Source organism: Salmo trutta, chromosome 30 (assembly GCF_901001165.1).
Source record: "Salmo trutta chromosome 30, fSalTru1.1, whole genome shotgun sequence".
NCBI lineage: Eukaryota > Metazoa > Chordata > Actinopteri > Salmoniformes > Salmonidae > Salmo > Salmo trutta.
Window position 1 is genome coordinate 25612572 of NC_042986.1, and position 23818 is coordinate 25636389.

At 42.4% G+C, this 23818-nt stretch overlaps 1 protein-coding gene across 1 annotated transcript in view; it reads left to right on the top strand.

Moving 5' to 3' along the window:
- The window catches only part of LOC115168891 (death-inducer obliterator 1), a 45588-nt gene that overhangs the window by 18163 nt on the left and 3607 nt on the right, over positions 1-23818 (top strand). The window contains exons 2-16 of the mRNA XM_029724414.1: positions 478-539; positions 672-1233; positions 1273-1686; positions 1886-2105; positions 2271-2510; positions 2735-2921; positions 17856-18351; positions 18653-18812; positions 19023-19139; positions 19364-19468; positions 19674-19827; positions 20071-20824; positions 23065-23218; positions 23388-23477; positions 23582-23777. Coding sequence (XP_029580274.1) covers positions 485-539; positions 672-1233; positions 1273-1686; positions 1886-2105; positions 2271-2510; positions 2735-2921; positions 17856-18351; positions 18653-18812; positions 19023-19139; positions 19364-19468; positions 19674-19827; positions 20071-20824; positions 23065-23218; positions 23388-23477; positions 23582-23777 — 3904 coding nt within the window. The 5' untranslated portion in view covers positions 478-484. The remainder of the gene's footprint in view (positions 1-477; positions 540-671; positions 1234-1272; positions 1687-1885; positions 2106-2270; positions 2511-2734; positions 2922-17855; positions 18352-18652; positions 18813-19022; positions 19140-19363; positions 19469-19673; positions 19828-20070; positions 20825-23064; positions 23219-23387; positions 23478-23581; positions 23778-23818) is intronic.

Sequence of the window (23818 nt, forward strand, 5' to 3'; positions counted from 1 at the left end):
TGTAGCCAATACGGTACGGACGCTACAAACAGACGTTGGCACATCAACTACTGACTTCAGACGAGTCCCGTGACTCGGAGAACACCAAAACGGAGAACACCATCGTGAGAGTCTATTTTCCATATTAGTTTGTTGGCCAAACTGTTCTGACGCTGCAGACGTTTTTGTGAGAAGACTGATTTTCGGGATGTCTCATGGTCTGACAAACACCACTGTAGCTTGCCCACCTTCCACCGCAGATGCGGTGGATTGAGACGCAGCCCATGCAAGAATGATATGTCTAGCTTAAACTGACAGATTTTGATGGGGATGTTTTGTTACCTATACTGACGCACCCATGTGTCAATAGACTTAAGGATTAATGCAAAGTGATGGACTGCTCTTCAAGTCTCTCGACGAGTAAATGTGCTTCATTTCAATCAACAGCATTTCTGGTAGATTGGATAACATTTGTTTTTTTTTATCTTAATTTGACAGGTCTACCATGGAGGGCTTTATGGATATCAATGAGATCCATGACATCACTTGCACTGATACAGGTATTACCTTAACTATTTTCCTTCCCCTTTTAGTCGTAATGGACTGTGTTAGCTGTCCAAATTATGTGATTGGATGGAGATGATGCATTTTCTGTCATTGTTTTTCTATCCTTGCTGTTCTCCTTGGTGTAGAGGAGCACAGAGGAGATGCAGAGCAGGTGGAGGGGGTCGACAGGAGTGCTAGGCCGACCATCAGCGAGTTCAAAAAGACCTGGGGCTTCAGGCGGACCACGGTTGCCAGAAGAGAGTTTGTGGGATTGGATGAGATTGAAGATCCAGAATCTCCACCCCTACCCACACGTCGGGGCAGAGGCCGCCCAGCCAAGACCTATTCAAGACGTGGGCGAGGGGGGAGAAGGAGCGTCCCGGCCGACCTGGAGTACTCCGTAACGGCCTCCCCCATTCCAATGGACACAGAGCCTTCCTCAGAACCCCAAGAGCCCTGCCCAGGTGGCAGCCTAGATCCCACCTCTTGGCAGGACTTTGGATCTGCATTTGGCACTGCTTTTTCTCTACTTGGGGAGAAGGAGGAGGACCTCATGCCCATGACTGCTCCTGCCCAAACTATGGCTGCCACTGCCCCTAGCTATGGGGTTAGTAGGGACGTAGAAGTTGTCTCCAGTATTGAGGAGGACAGTGATGAGCTGACCCTGAAGCAGCTCCAGGAGCGGCTGAGCACAAGGGGGAGAGGGGAGTCCAGGGGGAGGGGGGTCAGAGGGAGGGGGAGGGGAAGAGGCAGAGGTAGAGGACGTGGTAGAGGTAGGGGGCGTGGGAGGGGTAGGGGTATAGAGCCAGAGTCGAGCACTGCGGATGAAGAGGAGGTTATTTTTGTAAATGAGTTGGAACCGCAGCAGGTGCATCAGCCTCAGGAGGAAAGGGAGAGGAGTCCTGAGAAGGTTGTGGTAGAGTCTCAAAGCCCTTCTCCTTCTCAACAGTCGAGCTCAGACTCTATGCCTCCTCTTGAGTCTGATCCAGAAACAACAGAAGAAAAGGCTAGCCAAAATGATAATGTAACAGAGGCAAAGGACAAGGTGGAAGAGGAGGAGAGGATCGAGGAAGAAAAGTCAGAGTATTCTAGCATATCGGACAGTGAGGGCTACAACCCCCATGCCCTTTACTGCATCTGTCGACAGAGGCACAACAAAAGGTATGTGTGTAGCATTGTCCTGGACGGTATTCATCTGTGAAAACAAACAAGCAAGCCTTATGTTTTTGGTTTAGCAACTCTACATCTCGGCTCTTTCCATCTGCCACACACATCTATTTCTAAATTGTCTGTGGTTGCTGATTTGAGATATTGTTCTTTAGCTGACTTTTTCTTATTGCTCTTCTGATTCCTTATCCAGGTTCATGATCTCCTGCGACAATTGTCTGGAGTGGTTCCATGGCGACTGCGTTGGTGTCAGCGAGATTCAAGGCCGAAAGCTTGAGAGGAGTGGACGAGACTGGATCTGCGCCACCTGCACCAACAAGAGCCAGCCAGACCCCCAGCAGAGCTCCCCTGACTGTCTGACACTGCCCTACTCGGGGGGGGAGGAGATTGTACATGAGGAGCAGGCCAGCGAGGTGAGAACAAAAAAACACTCATTTCTTTGCTAGCAAGCAAGGAAATAAATTGTAGTTTGTGGTGTTATATGGCTTTCCTTGCTTTGTACGGCACAAACTTGACTACATTTTAACCATGGTGTTTAGTTATGTTTGAGATGTGTGCTGATGTGAGTCTGGTCCTAGGAGGCTGTGGTGCAGGAGGTGACAGAGATGGTTGTTGAGGCTGAGATGGAGTTGGATGGTTCCTTACCCCAGTGCATCGGCTCAGGGTGCAGTAAGCACGCCCTGCCTGACTCCGTTTACTGCGGCACAGACTGCATCCTCCGGCACGCGGCTGCCACTATGAAGACGCTCTCCAACTCTAAAGAGACTAAAACCAAGCAACGCCCACAGAGGAGAGCAGCAGCCAAACTTGGCCCCAAGGTAACCCGTGGTTCAAAATAGGTTGTTTTGGTTAAGAGACTGTGCCTAAGCTTTTTAATTTTTTTCTTCTGCATGTTGTCCTTGTTTTGTTTTGGTGATGAATGTATGCTGAGATTGTTACCTTTTGAAATAGATAAAGCTGACACTGACACAATCACTCACATAGTATGAGTACATTTAACCCCAAATAAGCTGATGTTGACCTCTGAATATTTTGACCACAGGGTCAGAGGTCGGCTAGGATGCCCCAGAGGTTGTTGGCAGAGCGGCCCGAAGAGGAGGGTGAGGAAGAGGAGGTTGAAGAAGTTGAGGACAAGGAAGCTGACACATCTACATCTGCCTTATCCTGTGACCCTAGTCTCACTGCAGTACAGGCCACATCCATAGAATCACCTATGTTTTACAAGTCGAGTATGTATCACTCACAGCACATGCATATCCAACACATACAGAATACTTTCACTCAGTTGGCATTCATCAGACACTAGCTATAATGTTACCTATACCATCCATAATCTGTAGGTGTAGGGAGACGAGGTTATTTGCAGGGGTCAGCAGCAATGGGTAAGTGTACACATTTTGGCAACTTTATAAAATGTTTTCCTTCAACTAGTTGAACAGGAAACGTTGAAAAAGAATAGAAACCAAACCAATCAACAATCCAAATGAAATGTCCTCAGTTCCCAAATAGTAGAAAGTTTATTATAGTCTGGTTGAGACGCTTCTACTTCAATACCACCATCTTTCTACAGTCCAATATTTTAATAGTTGCCAATGTTTTGATTTGACAAATATTGAAACCGGTACGTTAGTTCACTGACAGCCTTACATGGCAACAACATAACTACAAGGTACAGGCTGAAATTAGGTGAGTCTGTCTTAAAGAAAAACATTTTCTTTGTTAGGAAATACAGCGGAAGTATGTTTACATTTTTTTAATTTAAAAAAAAAAATAGGATACACAAGTTGTTCAGATAAAAATCACTGTTTGATGGAAAGCGCAAAACAAAACACATGAATATGGTTTTAGTTCTCAGAAGAAAAAGAACATGAAACAAAATGAATGCTCGGTCACTATGGTCCAAAAACAAGGTTTCTCCGGTCATCCAGTAGTGCCTGGTATAGGAAATAGATTAATTCAACAATGGATGAAAAACCGGTGACATGGCAATAGCACATTTTCTCCCTCTCAAAGATGGCAACCGAATGCAAGCTACAGACCAGTTGAGCTTTTGGAGGAACTGGTTTGAATTCTTTGCAATGGTGTTTGAACTGTGACTGGTGGTGGAAAACTGAAGAGAATCATCCAGTCTTATAAGATTTATAGAGCGATGTTCACCGGTTAATAGCAAAGGCCAAGGTTTGCTTTGGGTTGGTGTAAACCCTCGGCTAAATTTCAAGCTTTCACTTCTCAACAATCACTTATTTTGGCTAGACACATCTGGACCATTGGCACAATGCAATGGTCTCTGTTTTTCCTACTCTCTTCTTCTGCGCTGTTCACAATATTGCTTTCATGTAACCTGTGTTTTGATATCAGTGCTCATGGAGGAAGGGACAAGCGCCACGTTGCCAACTTGAAACTTTTTTTATAATGAAGAATTTAGAATTTGTATCTTAAACAAGGTGCAGTGTCATACCATACTTGCACACACGGGACACCAAAACACACACATCCATATTGTACATTCAGACTCAGATCGGCTCATGGAGGAAAGGGGACTATTGAGATATATCCCTTGTCCTTAGTCTTACTAGATTGCGCTCATCCTCTTGAGCTCCATTGCTTTAGCTATAAACCACTTCTACAGGGCTGTGTTGTTTTAAAGGCCCAATGCAGCTGTTTTTATATCAATATCAAATCATTTCTGGTTAACAATTAAGTACCTTACTGTAATGGATTCCCATTTAAAATGGGCAAAAATATAAACTCAACATGCAACAATTTACAGTTCATATAATTTACAGTTCATAAAAGGAAATCAGTCAATTGAAATACATTCATCAGGTCCGAATCTGGATTTCACATGACTGGGAATACGAATATGTTGGTCAGAGATGACTTAAAAAAAGGTAGTGGCGTGCTTCAGAAAACCAGTCGGTATCTGGTGTGACCACCATTTGCCTCATGCTGCACGACACATCTCCTTCGCATAGAGTTAATCAGGCTGGTGATTGTGGCCTTTGGAATGTTGTCCCACTTCTCTTCAATGGCTGTGCAAAGTTGCTGTGTATTGGCAGGAACTGGAACACGCTGTCATACACGTCGACCCAGAGCATCCCAAGTATGATCAATGGGTGACATGTCTGGTGAGTATGCAGGCCATGGAAGAACTGGGACATTTTCAGCTTCCAGGAATTGTGTACAGAGCCTTACGACATGGGGCCATGCATTATCATGCTGAAACATAAGGTGATGACAACAATGGGCCTCGGGATCTCGTCACGATATCTCTGTGCATTCAAATTGCCATAGATAAAATGCAATTGTGTTTGTTGTCCGTAGTTTATGCCTGCCGCCCATACCATAACCCCACCGCCACCTTGGGGGACTCTGTTCACAACGTTGACATCAACAAACCGCTCACCCACACGACGCCATACATGTAGTCTGCGGTTGTGAGGTCGGTTGGCCGTACTGCCAAATTCTCTAAAATGACATTTGAGGCAGCTTATGGTAGACAAATGAATATTCAATTATCTTGCAACAGCTCTGGTGGACATTCCTGCAGTCCGCTTGCAAATTGCACACATGAGACCTCTTTGGTGTTGTGACTGCACATTTTAGAGTGGCCTTTTACTGTCCACAGCACGGTACACCTGTGTAATGTTTAATCAGCTTCTTGATATGCCACACCTGTCAGCTGAACGCACTATCTTGGCAAAGGAGAAATGCTCACTAACAGGGATGTAAACAAATTAGTGGGGATGTAAGGGATGTAAACAAAATTTGAGAGAAATAAGCATTTTCTGTGTATGGAACATTTGTAGGATATTTTATTTCAGTTCATAAAACATGGGACCAACACTTTACATATTGTACTTATATTTTAGTTTAGTTTTTTTGCACAACTTTCTCCAGCAAGAATTTTACTAGGACGGTCTGGGAGTGGTCTGATTGAGGAAGAGGAAAATAGAAAACGAGCTGTAGAGGTTTAGAACTCTCTTTATTGGTCAATTAACTAATTAACTGCATGGCGCTGTCACTATGGAAAGCCGAAACTCCCACCCATCCAAATCTGCTGATTTAGAAGGTCCTATGTAGATTGTATTTTCAAAAATTAACTATCATGAAATAACATTGATATATTTTTATCACACTTTTACAGTATTAGTGACGTGTCATCAGCTGTTGTACAATATAATACCAAACACAGGAAAACTGAATTTTGACTGCACTGGGCCTTTAAAACAATGCTTCAGCTATTCATCAAATGAAAGCAGGATCATATTCACCTAAGCCCCGGACACTGCACTATCTATCCAGACATGGGATTTGTTTTCAGAAGCATCTATTCATAAACGCTACATCTGTATCTTACGATTCATTCATGTTTTTTAAAGAAAGCTACCATAGTTGACAACATTTGCTACAAGTTGTCATGAAGTGCTTGACAGTAACCTGGCCTAGACCCCAAAGTCTAAGCAGAACCCCAGTGGCAAGAAAAAGAAGCCTTGAGAGGAACCAGACTGAGGGGAGGCCCATCCTCCTCTGGCTGTACCAGGTAGAAGTTACATACACATACAATGTATGTAAAAAGAATATGAGCAGGGACAGACCGTTTTCTGTATCTGCAAGGCACACACAGTTATTGCCGTTTTGTCCAGATAGTTGTCCATAAAAGACTTATAATACTCAAAGGTTTTTGGATATAGACTTTGACACAGCATGATGGGACAGACCGATATGTGGAGGCACCAACAGGCAGTGGCGGTTCTAGACCATTTCAACTGGGGGGGCCAAGCTGGGGCCAGTTGTACTGTTAGAGGGGCCAGTTACATTAGACGTTATTGTTGTCATATTTTCTTCACTGCATTAGCAGGCAAAAGACCATGTTCATAATCATTAGTGTTCCGCGTTGCCACTGTCTAATAACGGATGTAAAAAAAGAACGATAGCAAAAATGTCATGTCAAAATTATTTCATGGGCCACAAGGGGGTCCAAAATTGTTGTCACAGGGGCACCCAGAACCGCCCCTGCCAACAGGTAGGGTGAAGCAGAAAGGGAGGGAATGTGGCAGTAGGGCAGCATCTGGACGTATTGGTGGAAAGCTGTCTATAATGGTAGTAATTGAGTACAACAAAGGCAGTCCCAGCCAGTGCCAATGTTCACTTTGGCACCTTTTCCCATACCAGACCATTCACAACTGTTCAGTGATGTTTAATGTGGACCTGTGATTTCACTTGGATAAGTATGACAGTGTCTAGATTGATTCATACTTGACCAAAGTTTTTCCCTCAAAGTGAGTTTGAACTTTCCAGTATACTAAAGAAATTTAGATTTTGGACATTGGTTATTGTCACTAGTGTTCAGAGGCAGGACTGGGTCCTCTGCCTTGCCCTCTGGTAATGCTGCCCCTTTACCCAAGCCACTTGGTATTCAAGAGTACCGATGTTCAGCAGTTAGGGTGCCAGTGTCAAATGATCTATCAGTCCTATTCCTAACTAATTTTTGACTTACCAGAGACCTTGCAGCAACTGACATGATTGTACAGATTTGATTTAGCTAGTGCATTTAGCGAGGGGGAAAAATGGTCATACTCGATGAATATTGCAATACATATAATTTGTTCATGAGGAAACACAAACTCAAATAATTAAAAATGGGATTTTTTTGGGGGGGGGGGGGGCGTGTGGTCTTTTTTTTTTTTTTAAGGGGAACTGGAGCTCTGCATCCCTTTACATATATCCCCCTAATCTTTATTTCAGACAGGTGGCAAGTAGATGGGGTTACAGGTTGGTAGAGGGGAGAACAGGAGGAAAGTGGTGGTTGCAGTGGGATTTGATCCTTTGCTGTTCTGGGGGACTGCTGCTCCACGCCACCAGCAGTTGGAACTTAAACTATTGTCAATTGCAGTGTCATATATATATATACACACACACACATAAGCAAATGATGCACTAGTCAATCTTTGGCTCACTTTTAGTCTTATGTCTGGCCACACAAATCCTTACTGGACTGATGCTGGCTATACACTACACCTCTGACATTTCTACAGCTCTCAAACACAAACCCCAACATGCACACAGACACGGGACACCAACAAACACAGACATATTTTACACTCAGACCAGAAGGAGAGAGGATTCTATGCAAATAGGGACTGGGAGATTTGGAGAGCGGAGCAGTTTTTCAGCTGGAGCATGGAGCCGCTGAGAGGATGTTCAGATGCCATGCAGGTTTTCTCCAAGGATCCTGACAAACAATGAATGCCAGATTCATAGATCCATTTCAATGAAGAAGACTGAAGTACACCGCTGGCCAATGCCACTCACATAATCAATACTGCAATGCCTGGCAGATCAGCAGGAGTTGTAAAATTAACCTTCCAATAATTTGGAACATGACCTGAATTATCCTATTATGATTTGAAATCCCTCACAAAAGGGGACACTTGCTCCTTTGCTCTACAGTTGGGTTACAGTTTATTTGTCTTTGAGTTAATTCAATAACCTGCATCAGTGAACACCTGTTTGAATCCTGGACGTGAATGGGATTCAGTGAAATGCCATAGAAGTGTGCAAGGAGTACAGCAGTTTATTTAGTTATTGCACACATGGAACAATGACTCAGGCTGTGTTATGTTCTTCAAGCAGCCCAATTGCTCTTTTTTTTCACTAATTGGTATTTTGACCAATCAGATCAGCTCTGAAAAAATACCAGAATAGTTACACATTTTAGTAACCTAGTCAAATATACAAGCATTATTCTGTACCATAGAAGGATCTTCCACAAAACAGACATGCATTTTATGTACATCCTAGTATTTTTTATATTTTTCCTGTGGTTTTGTTTTTATTTTTGACAGTTAAAAGTCCTGAACACATCTGACACTAGAGGAATGCAACCTCATCGCTTATACCCTTAGAATGTGGCCATGTGTCTTACATCAGTTCTCACCATTCAAATGGAAACATTTGACGTAGATGACCAGCTGAATTTGTTTTATATCGATCTGATACGTTTCAGATTCACATACAAGTATTCACACCCTCTCTGGTATTTTGCAGAGGTGGACTGGGTCTATCGCACTACCTGAGATGAGTGACTCACTAATATGGTCTGAGACACCTAGACCTGTTTTTAGTCACAACCAAGATTTAGGCTGCAGTCAAATGACCTCTACTTCCTCAGTTTTTACAGATTTCAATGAACTATAGCAAGGCTAGGTGGAGACATCATCATTGCTTATTTTGCCCGTGTTACTCTACTTTCATGGGGGACTCCAGGTGGTGCACCATTTCGTTCCAGCACTAACAGTACCTGTGCAGCATCATAGTCCTCATGATTAAGGAAAACTGTTATTCCTTTGTTTTTGCAGATCTGAAGGAACTGGATGGGTGTAAGCAATATGTGTCTTCATCTCTGCTATCTGTTCAACAGTTATCTACCGTTTTAGCTTTTCGTCCTGAGTCCCCAATTGTTAAACACAAGCACCCTCTACTGGCCAGACAGAATCGTTTTTAAAAAGTGCAATTATTCAGTATGACGGTCTCCTGAGAATGTATCATATTCCCGTACCCCCGAGAAAGTGTCGTGAGAAATCCCCAATACTAATAGCACAGAGTTTCTAAACCCAGAAGCGCAAAATCGCGAGACTTCCGGGAACACTTGCGAAACAGACAGACCAGTCCGGGGTTTTAGAAGGCAATGAGAAAAAATCTTCCTTTGTTGTTCATTTTCTCAATCTGAAGGCACAACCTAGATTAGAGCCAATGTCTTAAGTAGTTGAACATTGTTATTACTCCAACCTCGTGAAAGTGACACGTTTTTGTCAAAAACAACTTTATATCAAGGAGTGCCGTTGATTTGACATCCTGCACATGTGCAGTTCGGCGCGAGAGACATCGCCTACAAGTGTGATCCGGGATTTCGATTTGAAGATGCAGTTTTAGCCTATCTTCATACTGTACTGTCTGATAATATTTTAACGATACATAATTTTACATTTGTTCATGTTTGAATAGCATTCTATTGTAGAAACGACTATATCAAATACTGTAAGCATTCTGAGTAAGATGTTATACAGTTGTTCCACTACACACATTCAATACCCTGATCATAATTTGTTTAATTGCTCATGATGTTCTTTATATCCAAGTCACTTGATTGCTGCAAGGGTGCCGTTCCATTTACTTGCTAATGTGAATTGTTAAGACTCAAGCATAGAGCTTGACCTGATTGTTGCTTTTACAATCTAAAACAGATGCCTTACAGAAGAAGGATGTACTTCTCCAAAGTACACACTGGACACACTTAAACCTCAATCTCACAAATGATCATATGACAGCAGTCCGATAAAGTACATAAATAGTATTCTGTAGTTTCTTCAATAGATAGACTTTGTATATAGTGTTGGTTGGGTTGGATGTGATCTTATAGTAGGATCAGAACAGGATCTGTGTAGAATCATTTAATCAAGCAAGTTTTGTAATATTGCTTGATGCAACCACTGAATGGAGATTGAGTAGGAAAGTGTGGATTTCACCAGAAGTTCTGTGTTTATGGTGCGAGCCCATTAACACCTGTGCCATAACGTTCCAGGACCTTGTTTCCCAGAGCATTTGTAGCGTCAAGATCATATATTTTAGTAGCCGAGGTCTTTCCCAGAGCCTTCGTTAGTATTGTTGCTCTTCAAAACCTTTGCACATCTACGGAGTGATCCTGACCACTCATAGAGCAGCCAAAGTGCATCTTTAGGCTTCTTTTCTGCCTTACCTCACAAGATAATCCTTATAAAACAATGTAAGTGTTTTTGTGTGAATGGTCATGATTGTACAATGTTACATTTTTCATTTGGGTAATGTATAGGATATAATGTAATATTTGAAATATGTATTTATAACATTTTGTCAAGTTTGGTTTTATTTGATCCAAAGCTGAATCTTATCGGGTACAAATTGGACACATCTGGAAGTCTATAAATGGCAAGCCATTGTCAGAGGTCATTGAAACAACAATAATACAGCATGGCTGCTATTCAGCGGATTGCTATTCAGTGAAATAATAACAGCATCGCCACCCCCAAACGTCTTCCGTGGCTATGCGCTGAGGTGCAGCTTCTAACAGCCTTGTGCTTTTACTCAGTGTGACGTTTCCTCCAGGGCTTTGGGGATAGACACAGAATATATATTTTTAATGAAAAAACTAAATGTGTGTAGTAGAGGGTTAGTCACTGTATATATTTGTGGGCTAAAAGGAAACGATCTGATACAGATATATTGTGGTGTGCAGTGTCCTAAAGCACTGTAGGAAAGAAGATTACTGTGGTTCAAATCTTTAAATTTATGAACATCACATGACAAATGGTTAGTTTATTTTCATACATAAAACTTAGTCTTCGAAATGTATAGGCCTAGCCTACCTTTCACATGAAATGTGGGCTATTAGTAGTGTTTGCTTATGATGCCGGCGCCATTTGGGAAACACTCTTGAAACATTGGCTTCGTAAGTAACGATGCATTTAGTATGATCATGTAATGCTTAAGTTACAACGCAACTGGGAAACGAGGCCCAGACCTCTTAGCAGATGTCATTGTGCGCTCACATACAGGGAGGCTCTCCCTCTCTCCAGGAGTGTCCTGCACACACACACCCCAATGCAAACAGGGGAACACTTCTTCAAAGGCTCAGAGTAACAAAGAATACATGTAATTTCAATGCTTCCATCAATAGCGATGGAAGCTGGAACAGCTAAAGCAACACTTGAACCAGCAGAGGACAATTCAATTGCGCTACTGCCTGTGCCATAAAGTTCCAGACCTCATGGCAAGAGCCATAGTATACTTTCCGAAGGCAGACTTCAATAAAAGTGATGATATAGGGGGCTACGTAGCTGAAGAAAAGAGAAATTAAAGTACCGTATGTTCCTCCATGACAGGGATCTACCATGCCAGTCCTTCGAGGGCTGAAGTCCTACTTGTTTTCATGTCTCCCTGGCACTTCACTGATCAATCTGTATCATTGATTAGCCATTGACCACCTGATAATCCAGGTTTTTAGCTTGTTATGAAAAAGCAAAGACGAAAACCAGCGTATACGGCATCCATCAATTATTAGTGTTGTGTACCTCTCCACTATAAGGAACAAATCTGCCATGCCCAGTGTCGTGTCTAATAGACTGGACATAACATAGTAAACGTAAATCCGGGACAATCAATTTAGTTTATGTTACGTTTGGTATGGTTACATACAGTGCTTGACTTGGACAGAAATAAGTGCGGGTACTCATTTTGGGTGCCGGTACTGTTTATAATTAGGAGCATGAGCTCCACAGTACTTTTGAGCTAATATTCTACAAGCGGAACAGGAGCTCAAGCAGTAGAACGTTTGAGGTGCCGGTACTTGTCTCATGTGAGCTCCTGCCCAAGTCAAGCACTGGTTACATAAGAGAGGAGGTCACTTAAGGCAAAAACGAAAGGAGGATGTCTGGAACTCTTGGAGGGATGCGACACCATTCTGGGTTGAGATCTGGTGACAAACACACACACCCTTTAAACCCCCTATGCTCTTTTGAGACTCCTCTTTCAAAGTCACTGAGATCTCTTCTAGCCATGCTATCCAAAATAATGGGCAACTGGGCATTTTTATACATGACCCAGGGTTTCCGTTAGCCGGCTTTTTGGTCAATATATATTTTTTTAAAGCGAATAAATAAAATTTGCACCGGCCAATTGTCCAGGAGAAGAAAAAATTCCATTGAAATAATTCATTGATAGAAATACCAGTCGACGTAAATACATTTGACTGGTCATGCTTATCAGTCTATAGGTTCATTTACATAATTTAGTGGAATTAAATTGGCGCGTGTACATTTTATTAGTGATTTAGGCTCTTATTTATCACAGATACAGAGTATTTGAGTGTAAAATCTGTCAGACAGCATGAGTTGCATCTCAAACAGCTAATTCATAGGCAATGGAAGGCAGGCTTCATCAGCGCATCACACACCACTTCGCAATGATCTGGAGGCAGTATGCATTTTCAAAATAGATACGTCATTGTTTGAACCTGAACGTTTTACTACATATTATGATGCATGTCTTACATTGCTTCAAAGTAGGCCTTGCCAAAATCAGACCATATCTGTGGAGGCAATTATTTTATATCAACTTTCTTTCGTTGTCCACCAGCCAAAGGCCCAATCCTAGTCATATTAGCAACCCATGCTAATTGTTGCATATTAGATCTCACCATTTTCAAATTTTCGAATGGATATTTTAATCTCTGTCACATGAAACTGCTCACATGTGCGGTGCACTTTTGACAACAGTGTTTTCTCGCTAATTGCATTATGGAAAAGACATTCACACACAGCCTACTGCCTTGTGTGCATTGCTGCGCTTATCTAAACATTCTGATCTGTTACATCAGACTCATTGCTTTTTAACGGTTTGTTTATTTTACGTAGCCTAGGCATACTGGTTGTATGAATTTGGGATCTGTTGTCCCACAACTGTCCCAGCATCTGTTTGGAATAGGCTATTTCTTTCTCAACAAGCTGACCAATAGAATAGGTAAACGTTTCTACTATGGGGGATAGTAGATTGCCATAGGCTAGTGATTTTGCTGTTCGTTACCTGTCTTGCTGGCTGAGGAAAAGTACATTTGGACAGTTATTCTAACATCTTCAAAGTGTGTGCATCAGAATTTGGTAAGAAGAACCGCACGTCATTGTATCCTCAACTTGCATGTTCTGTTAATATGAATGACCACAATCTAAATGGGATTTCTGTCATTCTGAGCACCATGAGTAGACGCCCTAATCAGGTTACGCGCCCAATGCATATCCGGTAAATTTCCTAATGCAAACCCTTACATGACCCTAAGCATGATGGGATGTTAATTGCTTAACTAACTCAGGAAACACACCTGTAGAAGCACCTGGTTTCAATATACACTATATATAAAAAAGTATGTGGACACCTCTTCAAATTAGTGGATTTGGCTATTTCAGCCACACGGTTGCTGGCAGGTATATAAAATCGAGCACACCGCCATGCAATCTCCATAGACAAACATTGTCAGTAGAATGGCCTTACTGAAGAGCTCAGTGACTTTCAACCTGGCACCGTCATAGGATGCCACCTTTCCAATAAATCAGTTTGCCCTGCTAGAGCTTCCTCGGTCAACTGTAAGTGCCGTTATTGTGAAGGGGAAATGTCTAGGAGCAACAACGGCTCAGCCGTGAAGTGGTAGGCCACACATGCTTACAGCACAGGAGTGCTGAAGCGCATAACAAGTAAAAATCGTCTGTCCTCCGTTGCAACACTCACTACTGAGTTCCAAACTGTCTGAAAGCAACATCAACCCCACAACTGTTCGTTGGGAGCTTCTTGATATGGGTTTTCATGGTTGAGCAGCCGCACACAAGCCTAAGATCACCATGCGCAATGCCAAGCGTCGGCTGGAGTGGTGTAAAGCTCGCCGCATTGGAATCTGGAGCAGTGGAAACACGTTCTCTGGAGTGATGGATCAATCTTCACCATATGGCAGTCTGACGGGCGAATCTGGGTTTGGCGGATGCCAGGAGAATGGTACCGGCCCGAATGCGTAGTGACAACTGTAAAGTTTGGTGGAGGAAGAATAATGGTCTGGGGCTGTTTGTCATGGTTTGGGCTAGGCCCCTTAGTTCCAGTGAAGGGAAATCTTAATGCTAAAGCATACAATAACATTCTAGATGATTCTGTGCTTCCAACTTTGTGGCAACCGTTTGGGTAAGGCCCTTTCCTGTTTCAGCATGACATTGCCCCCGTGCACAAAGAGAGGTCCATACAGAAGTGGTTTGTCGAGATCAGTGTGGAAGAACATGACTGGCCTGCACAGAGCCCTGACCTCAACCCCATCGAACACCTTTGGGATGAATTGGAACGCCGACTGCGAGCCAGGTCTAATCACCCAACATCAGTGCCTGACCTCACTAATGCTCTTGTGGCTGAGTGGAACCAAGTCCTTGTAGCAATGTTCCAACATCTAGTAGAAAGCCTTCCTCGAAGAGTAGAGGCTGTTATAGCAGCAAAGGGGGGACCAACTCCATATTAATGCCCATGATTTTGGAATGAGATGTTTGACGAGCAGGTGTCCACATACCTTTGGTCATGTAGTGTACTCTGTATCCCTCATTTACTCAGGTTTCCTTTATTTTGAGGAAGTGAAATAAGCTTCTCCGTCTGCAGTGTCTTGTGGGGGACAAACATAATTTACCAAAAGCGGAATCGGTCAGGAAACACACTTCCAAGACTGAAATCTAGTTTTTTTCCTAATGAGTAACCAAAAAACGTGCCAATCGGCGTGTTCATTGGCTCTTTAATGATGAACACGCTTTTTCATAAGCCAGTAGTCATTTCATATTAGCAAGGGCATCATTTGGAGGAATTTACTTTGAGTGAAACATTAACTTATAGATAGGTATGGGGAGGGGCATTTTAAAGGTACTGGGCTGGTTTTCCCAAAAGCATCGTAGCACTAAGATCATCTTAATTCCATTTAAACTATACTGAACAAAAATATGAACGCAATTTGTAAAGTGTTGGTGATCATTTCTCCTTTGCCAAGATAATCCATCCGCATGACAGGTGTGGCATATCAAGAAGCTGATTAAACAGCATGATCATTACACAGGTGCACCTTGTGCTGGGGACAATAAATGGCCACTCTAAAATTTGCACAGCTGTCTTGTTTTGAGTGAGCGTGCAATTGGCATGATGACTGCAGGAATGTCCACCAGAGCTGTTGCCAGAGAATTTAATGATAATTTCTCTAGCATAAGTCGCCTCCAAAATCGTTTTAGAGAATTTGGCAGTGCATCCAACTGGCCTCGCAACCGCAGACCACGTGTAACCACGCCAGCCCAGGACCTCCACATCCGGCTTCTTCCCCTGCGGGTTCGTGCCATCCCAGGCCCACCCATGGCTGCGCCCCTGCCCAGTCATGTGAAATCCATAGATTGGGGCCTAATTTTATTTATTTCAATTGACTGATTTCCTTCTATGAACTGTAACTCAGTAAAATCTTTGAAATTGTTGCATGTTGCGTTTGTTTGTTCAGTATAAATGGACAAAAGATGATAGTGCAACGATGCTTTTGGGAAACCCAGCCCTGGTTATGTTACCGTGTGGTTGGGTGTTTAAATGCTAAAATTAACATTAACCTTCTTATGATGGTATAAAGGTCAGCCATTTTGATCAGGGAGTTGGTCATCCATGCTTTGCCAGTGCTGTGATAAGATATTGTGTAAAATAATGAATTTGAAGAATGTATGTTTGTTAGCAAGCTAGCCGGCTAGTTTTAGAGGAAAGATTCCATTATGATTCCATTCAAATTAACTGCCAATATGCCAACATTCCATTCAAACATTGCAGTCAATCCACAGCCCCATACACTGGCTGAAATCAGTTAAGGATAGGACTTGGACACGTTATAAATGCAACAAGTACTGATTGTGTCATATAGCACTCAGCTTTCCAAGAACACAAAAATGGAGACATTTATGATCTGTTTACATATATTTAAGAGGCTATTTATATGGAAAAGAATGTGTATAAAACCTGTATAAACTGTAGGCCTATTTATAATTATATTACAGTATTTTAGGTTGAAAATTCTATTACACAATTTCTGATATCACATGCCTTACTTTAATTTTCCTGCATAAGTAAAATCAGGATTATGCCTCTACTGCCAATCGTTTTATTTAGACTAGTTTGGAATTCTCCCTGGTCAATATGGCTGCCGTTTTTACCCCATTTTGGAACTTTGAGGGTTAATTAATAACATGTAATTTAATAGGATCTCTATGGGTTTCCTACTCTTTTTAAAAATGTGTATTTTTAGATCATTTAAATCATAAATCACAGTACTGCCCTGCTGTCATTGCACGGAAGAACAGAGGGGCCCCTCCCCCAATATAGGTCTTCTTTACCACCTTTCTAGCGTGGAATGACATTGTTTCAATCTTCTCGGCCTCTGTTAGTCAGGTAGTTTTAACAGTTATTTAGATGTACTTCTATTACATTGCAGTACAAATTAGATTTTCATTTATATGTTTAATGTTTTAGCACAGAAAATTTTAGGTTTCCGAAATGGAGTCCCACTATCAAGTCAGTTTACATGACGGTTGATCTATCACTCAACTGCTTTAACACCTTCTAGGGTCAAAAGTGGATACATGAATACAAGTGTATTATTGATATATCTTTATTGTCCATTAAACAACAAAGATGATTATATTTTGCTGTCACAATATCAGCACCCAACTGCCTGAGACACACACACAGACGAGAGGCTGAACCCGTCACAGGGTCAGCTGCAGAGCATTGCCTGTGGAGAGGGTGTGATGCCAGCAACCCCCCAGTTATTTGATGGAAATGTATTTGCATTGTAGTTGTTTCAAATAGTATTTCAGTGGGCTATGAACAGTCTGTTCTTACTTTTTTTTTTGTAAATATTTTAGGTTTTTCGAGGGAACATATCCTGCCCTCTGCCCTTGCCTTACTGTTCTCAATCAAAAGACTTCAATTTAGCTGACAAGGAAGAAGAAAATTCACAATTTTCCTACCTGGGATTTTACTAGCTGTGAAAACAATGGCACAGCATCACAAAGTGGGACAGTTTTCTAGTAATGAATTGAGGAACAATTAAAGCCACACTGTACATACCATCAATGAGTGGGCCCCCAACAAAAACATAAACAATTGTGCAAATACATCCCATCACATTTTCCAATGCAGATACAGTTTTGTAGTGGTCAAGGAATAACATTCCATGAGATCAACATGACCTTTTATAACATTATTTGAAGCTCTACATCATTTGGCTTCAGAGTCAAAGGTAATTGTTTTTGGTAATTATTAGGTCAAACAAACCTAATCTCATCACACTACATCTCAGCCTAAGAAAGACCATTTTGAAGCTGATTCATTGGTAGTGGTTAATCACATGCGTGCACTGTTCATACTTAATTAACTGGCAATAACACACATATACATATGTTAACATATTGACCTCATGGCTTATTACAATGACTTCCTATAACAAGTTTTGTTGATTATATTCATAGCTACCAGATGCCATATTGATTTATCAGCGCTGATTCAGTTCCCCTGTTTATTCTATTTTTTAACAGCTGGAAAGGCCAGTGAGCAGGTAGAGGTTGAGATTGAGCCCATTTCTCCTCAGACACATTCTCCAGATAACTCTCCCTCAGACATCATCAATGAGTCCTCCCCTCTGGGAAGTGCTCCAGGAAAAACCAAGAGACCAGCAAACAGCTGCAGTGTCTCCAGGAAACCCTCTGTCGATACATCCCCTGTCAAACAACCCAATCCCCCCAAATCCAGCCCCTCTCCGACCCCTGAGGCCCCAAGCACCTCAGCCTCCAGACACCACAAAACAGGGGCCCTGAGGATCGGCAAGACGTCCTTCACCATCCCCAAGAAGCAGCCTCAACCCCTCGTGACTCCCACTCTACCCTCACCTCCACCCCCCACCCCAATGAATGAAACTAGGATCTTGCCCGTGTCCCCAGCCCCTATCGCCCCTTCCTCCAGACCCCCTCAGCCAGCCAACAACCAGGTCAGGCAGAGCATCCAACGCTCTCTCACCAACATCCTGTTCAAGAGGTGAATATAAAGAAAGAGATGACAAAATATACATGGTGGTTAGAAAAGTACACACACACACACACACACACACACACACTGGATCACATTGATTGACAAAGAAATTATGGCTTAATCTGAGAAGACACCCTAATCCCTATATAGTGCACTAGTTTTGACCAGAGCCCATAGTTCTCATCAAAGGTACTCCACTATATAGGGGTAGTTTTCCATTTCGGACACACGCATTGCTTGAGCTCTCTTTTGAATGTAGGGCAACATTTTTATTAAAAGATTACTAATTACATTTTGATTTTATAAGGGTGTGCGACTGTGACGATTTGGAGAGGTCTGAGAGTGAAGTGGCGAAGCTGGTCACCAGCATCGAGACGGAGATGTTTAACATATTTAACAATACAGATAGCAAGTACATGAACAAGTACCGAACCATCATGTTCAACCTTAAAGACCCCAAAAATAAGGTTGGTCTATAGACAGCAAAAAAAAACACATATGCCTTGTCATAATAAATAAATCCACATATATAATTCTCTGCTATACAGTATTTCATTCAAAAGATTATGAAAACAACTATTCAATGTAACAAATGTGCCCCCGTCTGACAAACTAGACTTGTAGTTCACCATGTGGTAGTACACTTCATTGATTGTCTTATTTGGGTGGGTTTCCAGGGTTTGCTCTACAGCGTCATCCGTGGTGAGGTCAGTCCCTTCAGACTGGCCAGGATGAGCCAGCGGGACATGCAGGCCACAAAGGTCTCAGAGCCGAACAAAAAAGACACTCCAGAGGTACAGTATAATATAGCCTATGCAGGAGCTTAATCTAAGCCAAAAACGTATAATAATAATAAACTAAAGAAGACCATTCGAGTTTTAATGTCGTGCACAATACTAAAATACAAAAAATGACATAAATAATAACATACAAAATTCACCATAATTCTTCACTGAGAACTATATTTATTATCCAAAACTTTACCAGTTGATTGAGATGTTGTCTGTGTGTCTTGCAGGTCCGGGAGTCTGGTCCCAAAGTCGCATGTGTGCTGCCAAATCCAGCGCCTGAGCCAGTGAAGGTTGATCTACCTAGTCTTCCATTTAGGCCAAGTAGACACATGGTATGTACAACATGTATTATATAACATGTATTGTCTACTCATACTGATGCAATAAAATATCTAGGAAATGATATCGCCCTCAATATGTGATCAGTTCATCTTCAAATGTAGCATACCTTTTAGATGAGCATATCAGTGTGTCTGTATCTGAGTGTGCATCTGTGTGTAACGTTTTAATGAGTGTGACATGATCCTCTTTTCTCAGGAACAGAAGAGCACTCTCCCTGCTGCCCCTAAGGCCAGACCTAGCCAGTCGAGCCAGAACAGTTCAGTCCCCGACATCCTCAGCTGCATGCTGAAAGACACAACTGCCGAGCACAGAGCTCACCTGTTTGACCTCAAGTGCAAGATCTGCACAGGTAATAAATAAAGATAAAGTAAAATTACAGTGTACACACTACAACAACATCCAACGAACACCATAATATCATGTTTGCCTTCTGCACTGTATCAAACTATTTTAGTGAAGGGCAATAGTGTTGATATAAACCACAATCACTCCCAACGTCAAATTAATGATTTACTGAACTTCTATGTTGTTGAGTGTACTGATGCTGCTAACCAGTGTTTTGTGTGGGTTGGTATCTGTTTCTGCCCTTCAGGTCAGATCACAGTTGAGGGTGAGGAGGAGCCTGTACCCAAGAAGTCTAAACTCTCTGGGTCATCGTCATCCTCCACAAACCCAGACGAATGGAAAGACAGGCCGTCTCGGCCACCCTGGATGTATGCCAGAACAGATCCCAGAACAGAGGACAGAGGATGGAGAACTCCAGCAGGAGATGAATCACCCCTCCTTGCACCCCCCGACTCCCCCACCATGGGTTCCCCTGCCTCCCCCCTAATGGAGGATGACTCTGTCTTAACCATCATGGAATCCCCTGCTTCACCCACAATGGAATCTCCCGCTTCTCCACCAATGGAATCTCCCGCCTCCCCCATTTTGGAATCCCCTGTCTCCCCTGTCATGGATTCTCCCGCCTCCCCCATTCTGGAAACCCGAAAAGCCAAGACACCGTCCAGAATGTATACCCCAGTCATGATTCCGGCTGTTTCTACGGTAACCATTACAAGGCGTGATCCCCGCACTGCTGGCAACCGTTCTGCTGCTATGTCTGGTGACACCCACACCGCTGGCAACCGCACTCCTGCCATGGCAACTGTCGCCATGTCTACAGTCCCACCTCCACCAGTCTCTTATGTCCCTGCGAAACAGAGTGTTACTCTGAGCAAGCCATTCATGCCCTTGCCACCACCCCCATCCCTGCCACCAACGCCAGCATTACCCAAATCTATCCTGATGAAGCCATCCTCCTCATCGTTCTATGGTTCTTCAGGATCCTCTTCATCCTCGTCAAGGTATCTCCTCTCAGCTTGCCACCATCACTACAAGTGATCCTTGACAAGAACATGTTTTATGATAATTAGTTGTGGTGGTTAATTTCTTTACTATCAAATGAGGTGAGACAAACCTATCACACAAGTCAGAGTTATACCTAAACTAAATCTTTATTCACTTATTAATAAGGGAGCAGGTCAATACAACACACACATATAAAGTGAATCGGTTGAGTGCTCTGCGATAATGATGCTGATCGACGAATCACCGTCAGATGTTTAATTGAGAGCCCTGACAGAAAGGATACAAATAACTTTTATAGCAAAGATCCACCCCTTTTAGTCCACATGACAAACAACAGATGTGTGGAATGGGTTACAAGGTTAAGATTTGTATGAAAGATCTGCTGTAAAGACTGTTCTCATTGTGTAGAAACCATGCTCTGGCCCCGAGCCATCTTTCCCTGGTACCTTATAGAACAGAAACATTAACTCATGCTATGGAATGTGGTCTTGTTACGTTTATCACCCAAAGCATCGTAAATCTTCTGTCATTATTAACCTGTTACATCTAGGGGGCAGTAATTTCACGGCTGGATAAAAAACGTACCCGATTTAATCTGATTATTAGTCCTGCCCAGAAACTGGAATATGCATATAATTATTAGCTTTGGAGAGAAAACACTCCAAAGTTTCTGAAACTGTTTGAATGGTGTCTGTGAGTATAACAGAACTCCTATGGCAGGCAAAAACCTGAGATGCTTCTGTTCAGGAAGTACCCTGTCTGAACATTTCTTGCCCTTCTTTATTATCTCTGTCGTTTACAAAGGATCTCTGCTCTTACGTGACACTTCTCACGTCAACAATGGAGTCTCACAGCCCGGGAAAAACAGGAATGATGTCATTCAAAGCCCTGGCTGAAGCACACGAGAGCAAATGCTGAGTGGTCAGTCAATGGACTAAGCCTTAGGCGCGTGACACGCCCCGCCCCCGGCTTTTGGTTTTTTCCTCAGTTTACAGACAGGCAGATTCCCGGTCGGAATATTATCGCTTCTCTACGAGATAAATTGCATAAATATTGGTTTTAAACAGCGGTTGACATGCTTCGAAGTACGGTAATGGAATATTTCGAAATTTTTTGTCATATTTTGCGTCATGCTCGTGGCCGAGATTTAGCGTTGGGATAGTGTCTAGAACGCACGAACAAAACGTCGCTGTTTGGATATAACGATGGATTATTTGGGACCAAACCTACATTTGTTATTGAAGTAGAAGTCCTGGCAGTGTATTCTGATGAAGAACAAGCAAGGTAAGAACATTTTTCTTATAGGAAATGTGATTTTGGTGAAGGCTACACTGGGTGGGTGTCTAAATAGCTAGCCCTGTAACGCCGGGCTATGTACTTACATTATTGCAAAATGTGCTTCATCCGAAAAGCTATTTTAAAATCGGACATATCGAGTGCATAGAGGAGTTCTGTATCTATAATTCTTAAAATAATTGTTATGCTTTTTGTGAACGTTTATCGTGAGTAATTTAGTAAAATCACCGGAAGTGTTCGGTGGGAATGCTAGTTCTGAACGTCACATGCTAATGTAAAAAGCTGGTTTTTGATATAAATATGAACTTGATTGAACAGACATGCATGTATTGTATAACACAATGTCCTAGGTGTGTCATCTGATGAAGATCATCAAAGGTTAGTGCTGCATTTAGATATGGTTTGGGTTTATGTGACATGATATGCTAGCTTGAAAAATGGCTGTGTGATTATTCCTGGCTGGGTACTCTGCTGACATAATCTAATGTTTTGCTTTCGCTGTAAAGCCTTTTTGAAATCGGACAGTTTGGTTAGATAAAGGAGAGTCTTGTCTTTAAATAGCTGTAACATAGTCATATGTTTGAAAAGTGTAAGTTTTCGGATTTAGAGGAGTTTGAATTTCGCGCCCCGCCCATCATTGGATATTGGAGCAGACGTTCCGCTAGCGGAACGTGTAGATGTAAGAAGTTAAGCCCCCCCAGAGGCCCACTTTCAGTTCACACAGACGCAATAGAGTTATAAGAACCCTCTTCTGTTGCATAAAACAACCATTTGATGCAATAACAGTATTATAACATAATCTTGTAATATCCCTCACATAGTGCATGTTCATTTCAGTTAGAATATAAATCTTGTTTCCTCCTCTATGCATGAGTTATATTTGATTTACAGCTGAGTGAATGGGCAGTAATGGACTCTAATTGTGATGATGTGTTTGCAGGGCTGTGAACTCCCACTCCCCTCAAGATGGGGAGACAACCCAGTTCCTGGCCAAGCAGGAAGTAGTGTGGAAGGGCTTCCTCAACATGATCAGTGTGGCCAAGTTCGTCACCAAGGGCTATCTGGTCTCCGGGCCTTCCGAATATCTCAAAGAGGTAACGAATATAACATATAACTTTGCTACCATGACCGCAAGAGAAAATAGGAGAGCATTGTCAGATATCTTTAGATTTGTTTATTTGTGAACATTTAAGACAATACCTTTCATAAACAACCTAGCAGTTTGGTCTATATGGATATTAACAAAACATTTATTTTGTTTAGGATCTGCCTGATACCATACAGCTTGGTGGAAGAATCATGCCTCAAACTGTGTGGGATTACATCGGGAGAGTGAAGACCTCTGTTACAAAGGCAAGCCCTCCCTATGTCATTATGAAAAAAAGTATACAATTTAGACAGAAACACATACACAGACCCTGTCTCAATGATAAGAGATTATTATTATTGGTCCACAGGAGCTGTGTGTGATCCGGTTCCACCCAGCGACAGAGGAGGAGGAGGTGGCCTATGTGTCTCTGTTCTCCTACTTCAGCAGCAGACGGCGCTTCGGGGTGGTGGCCAACAACAGCCGCAGCATTAAAGACATCTACCTCATCCCACTCAGCGCGAAGGAGTCCATTCCTTCCAAACTCCAACCCTTCGAAGGATCAGGTAAGAAAATGCTGTCATTTAGGCCAACATGTAGAAGGCTA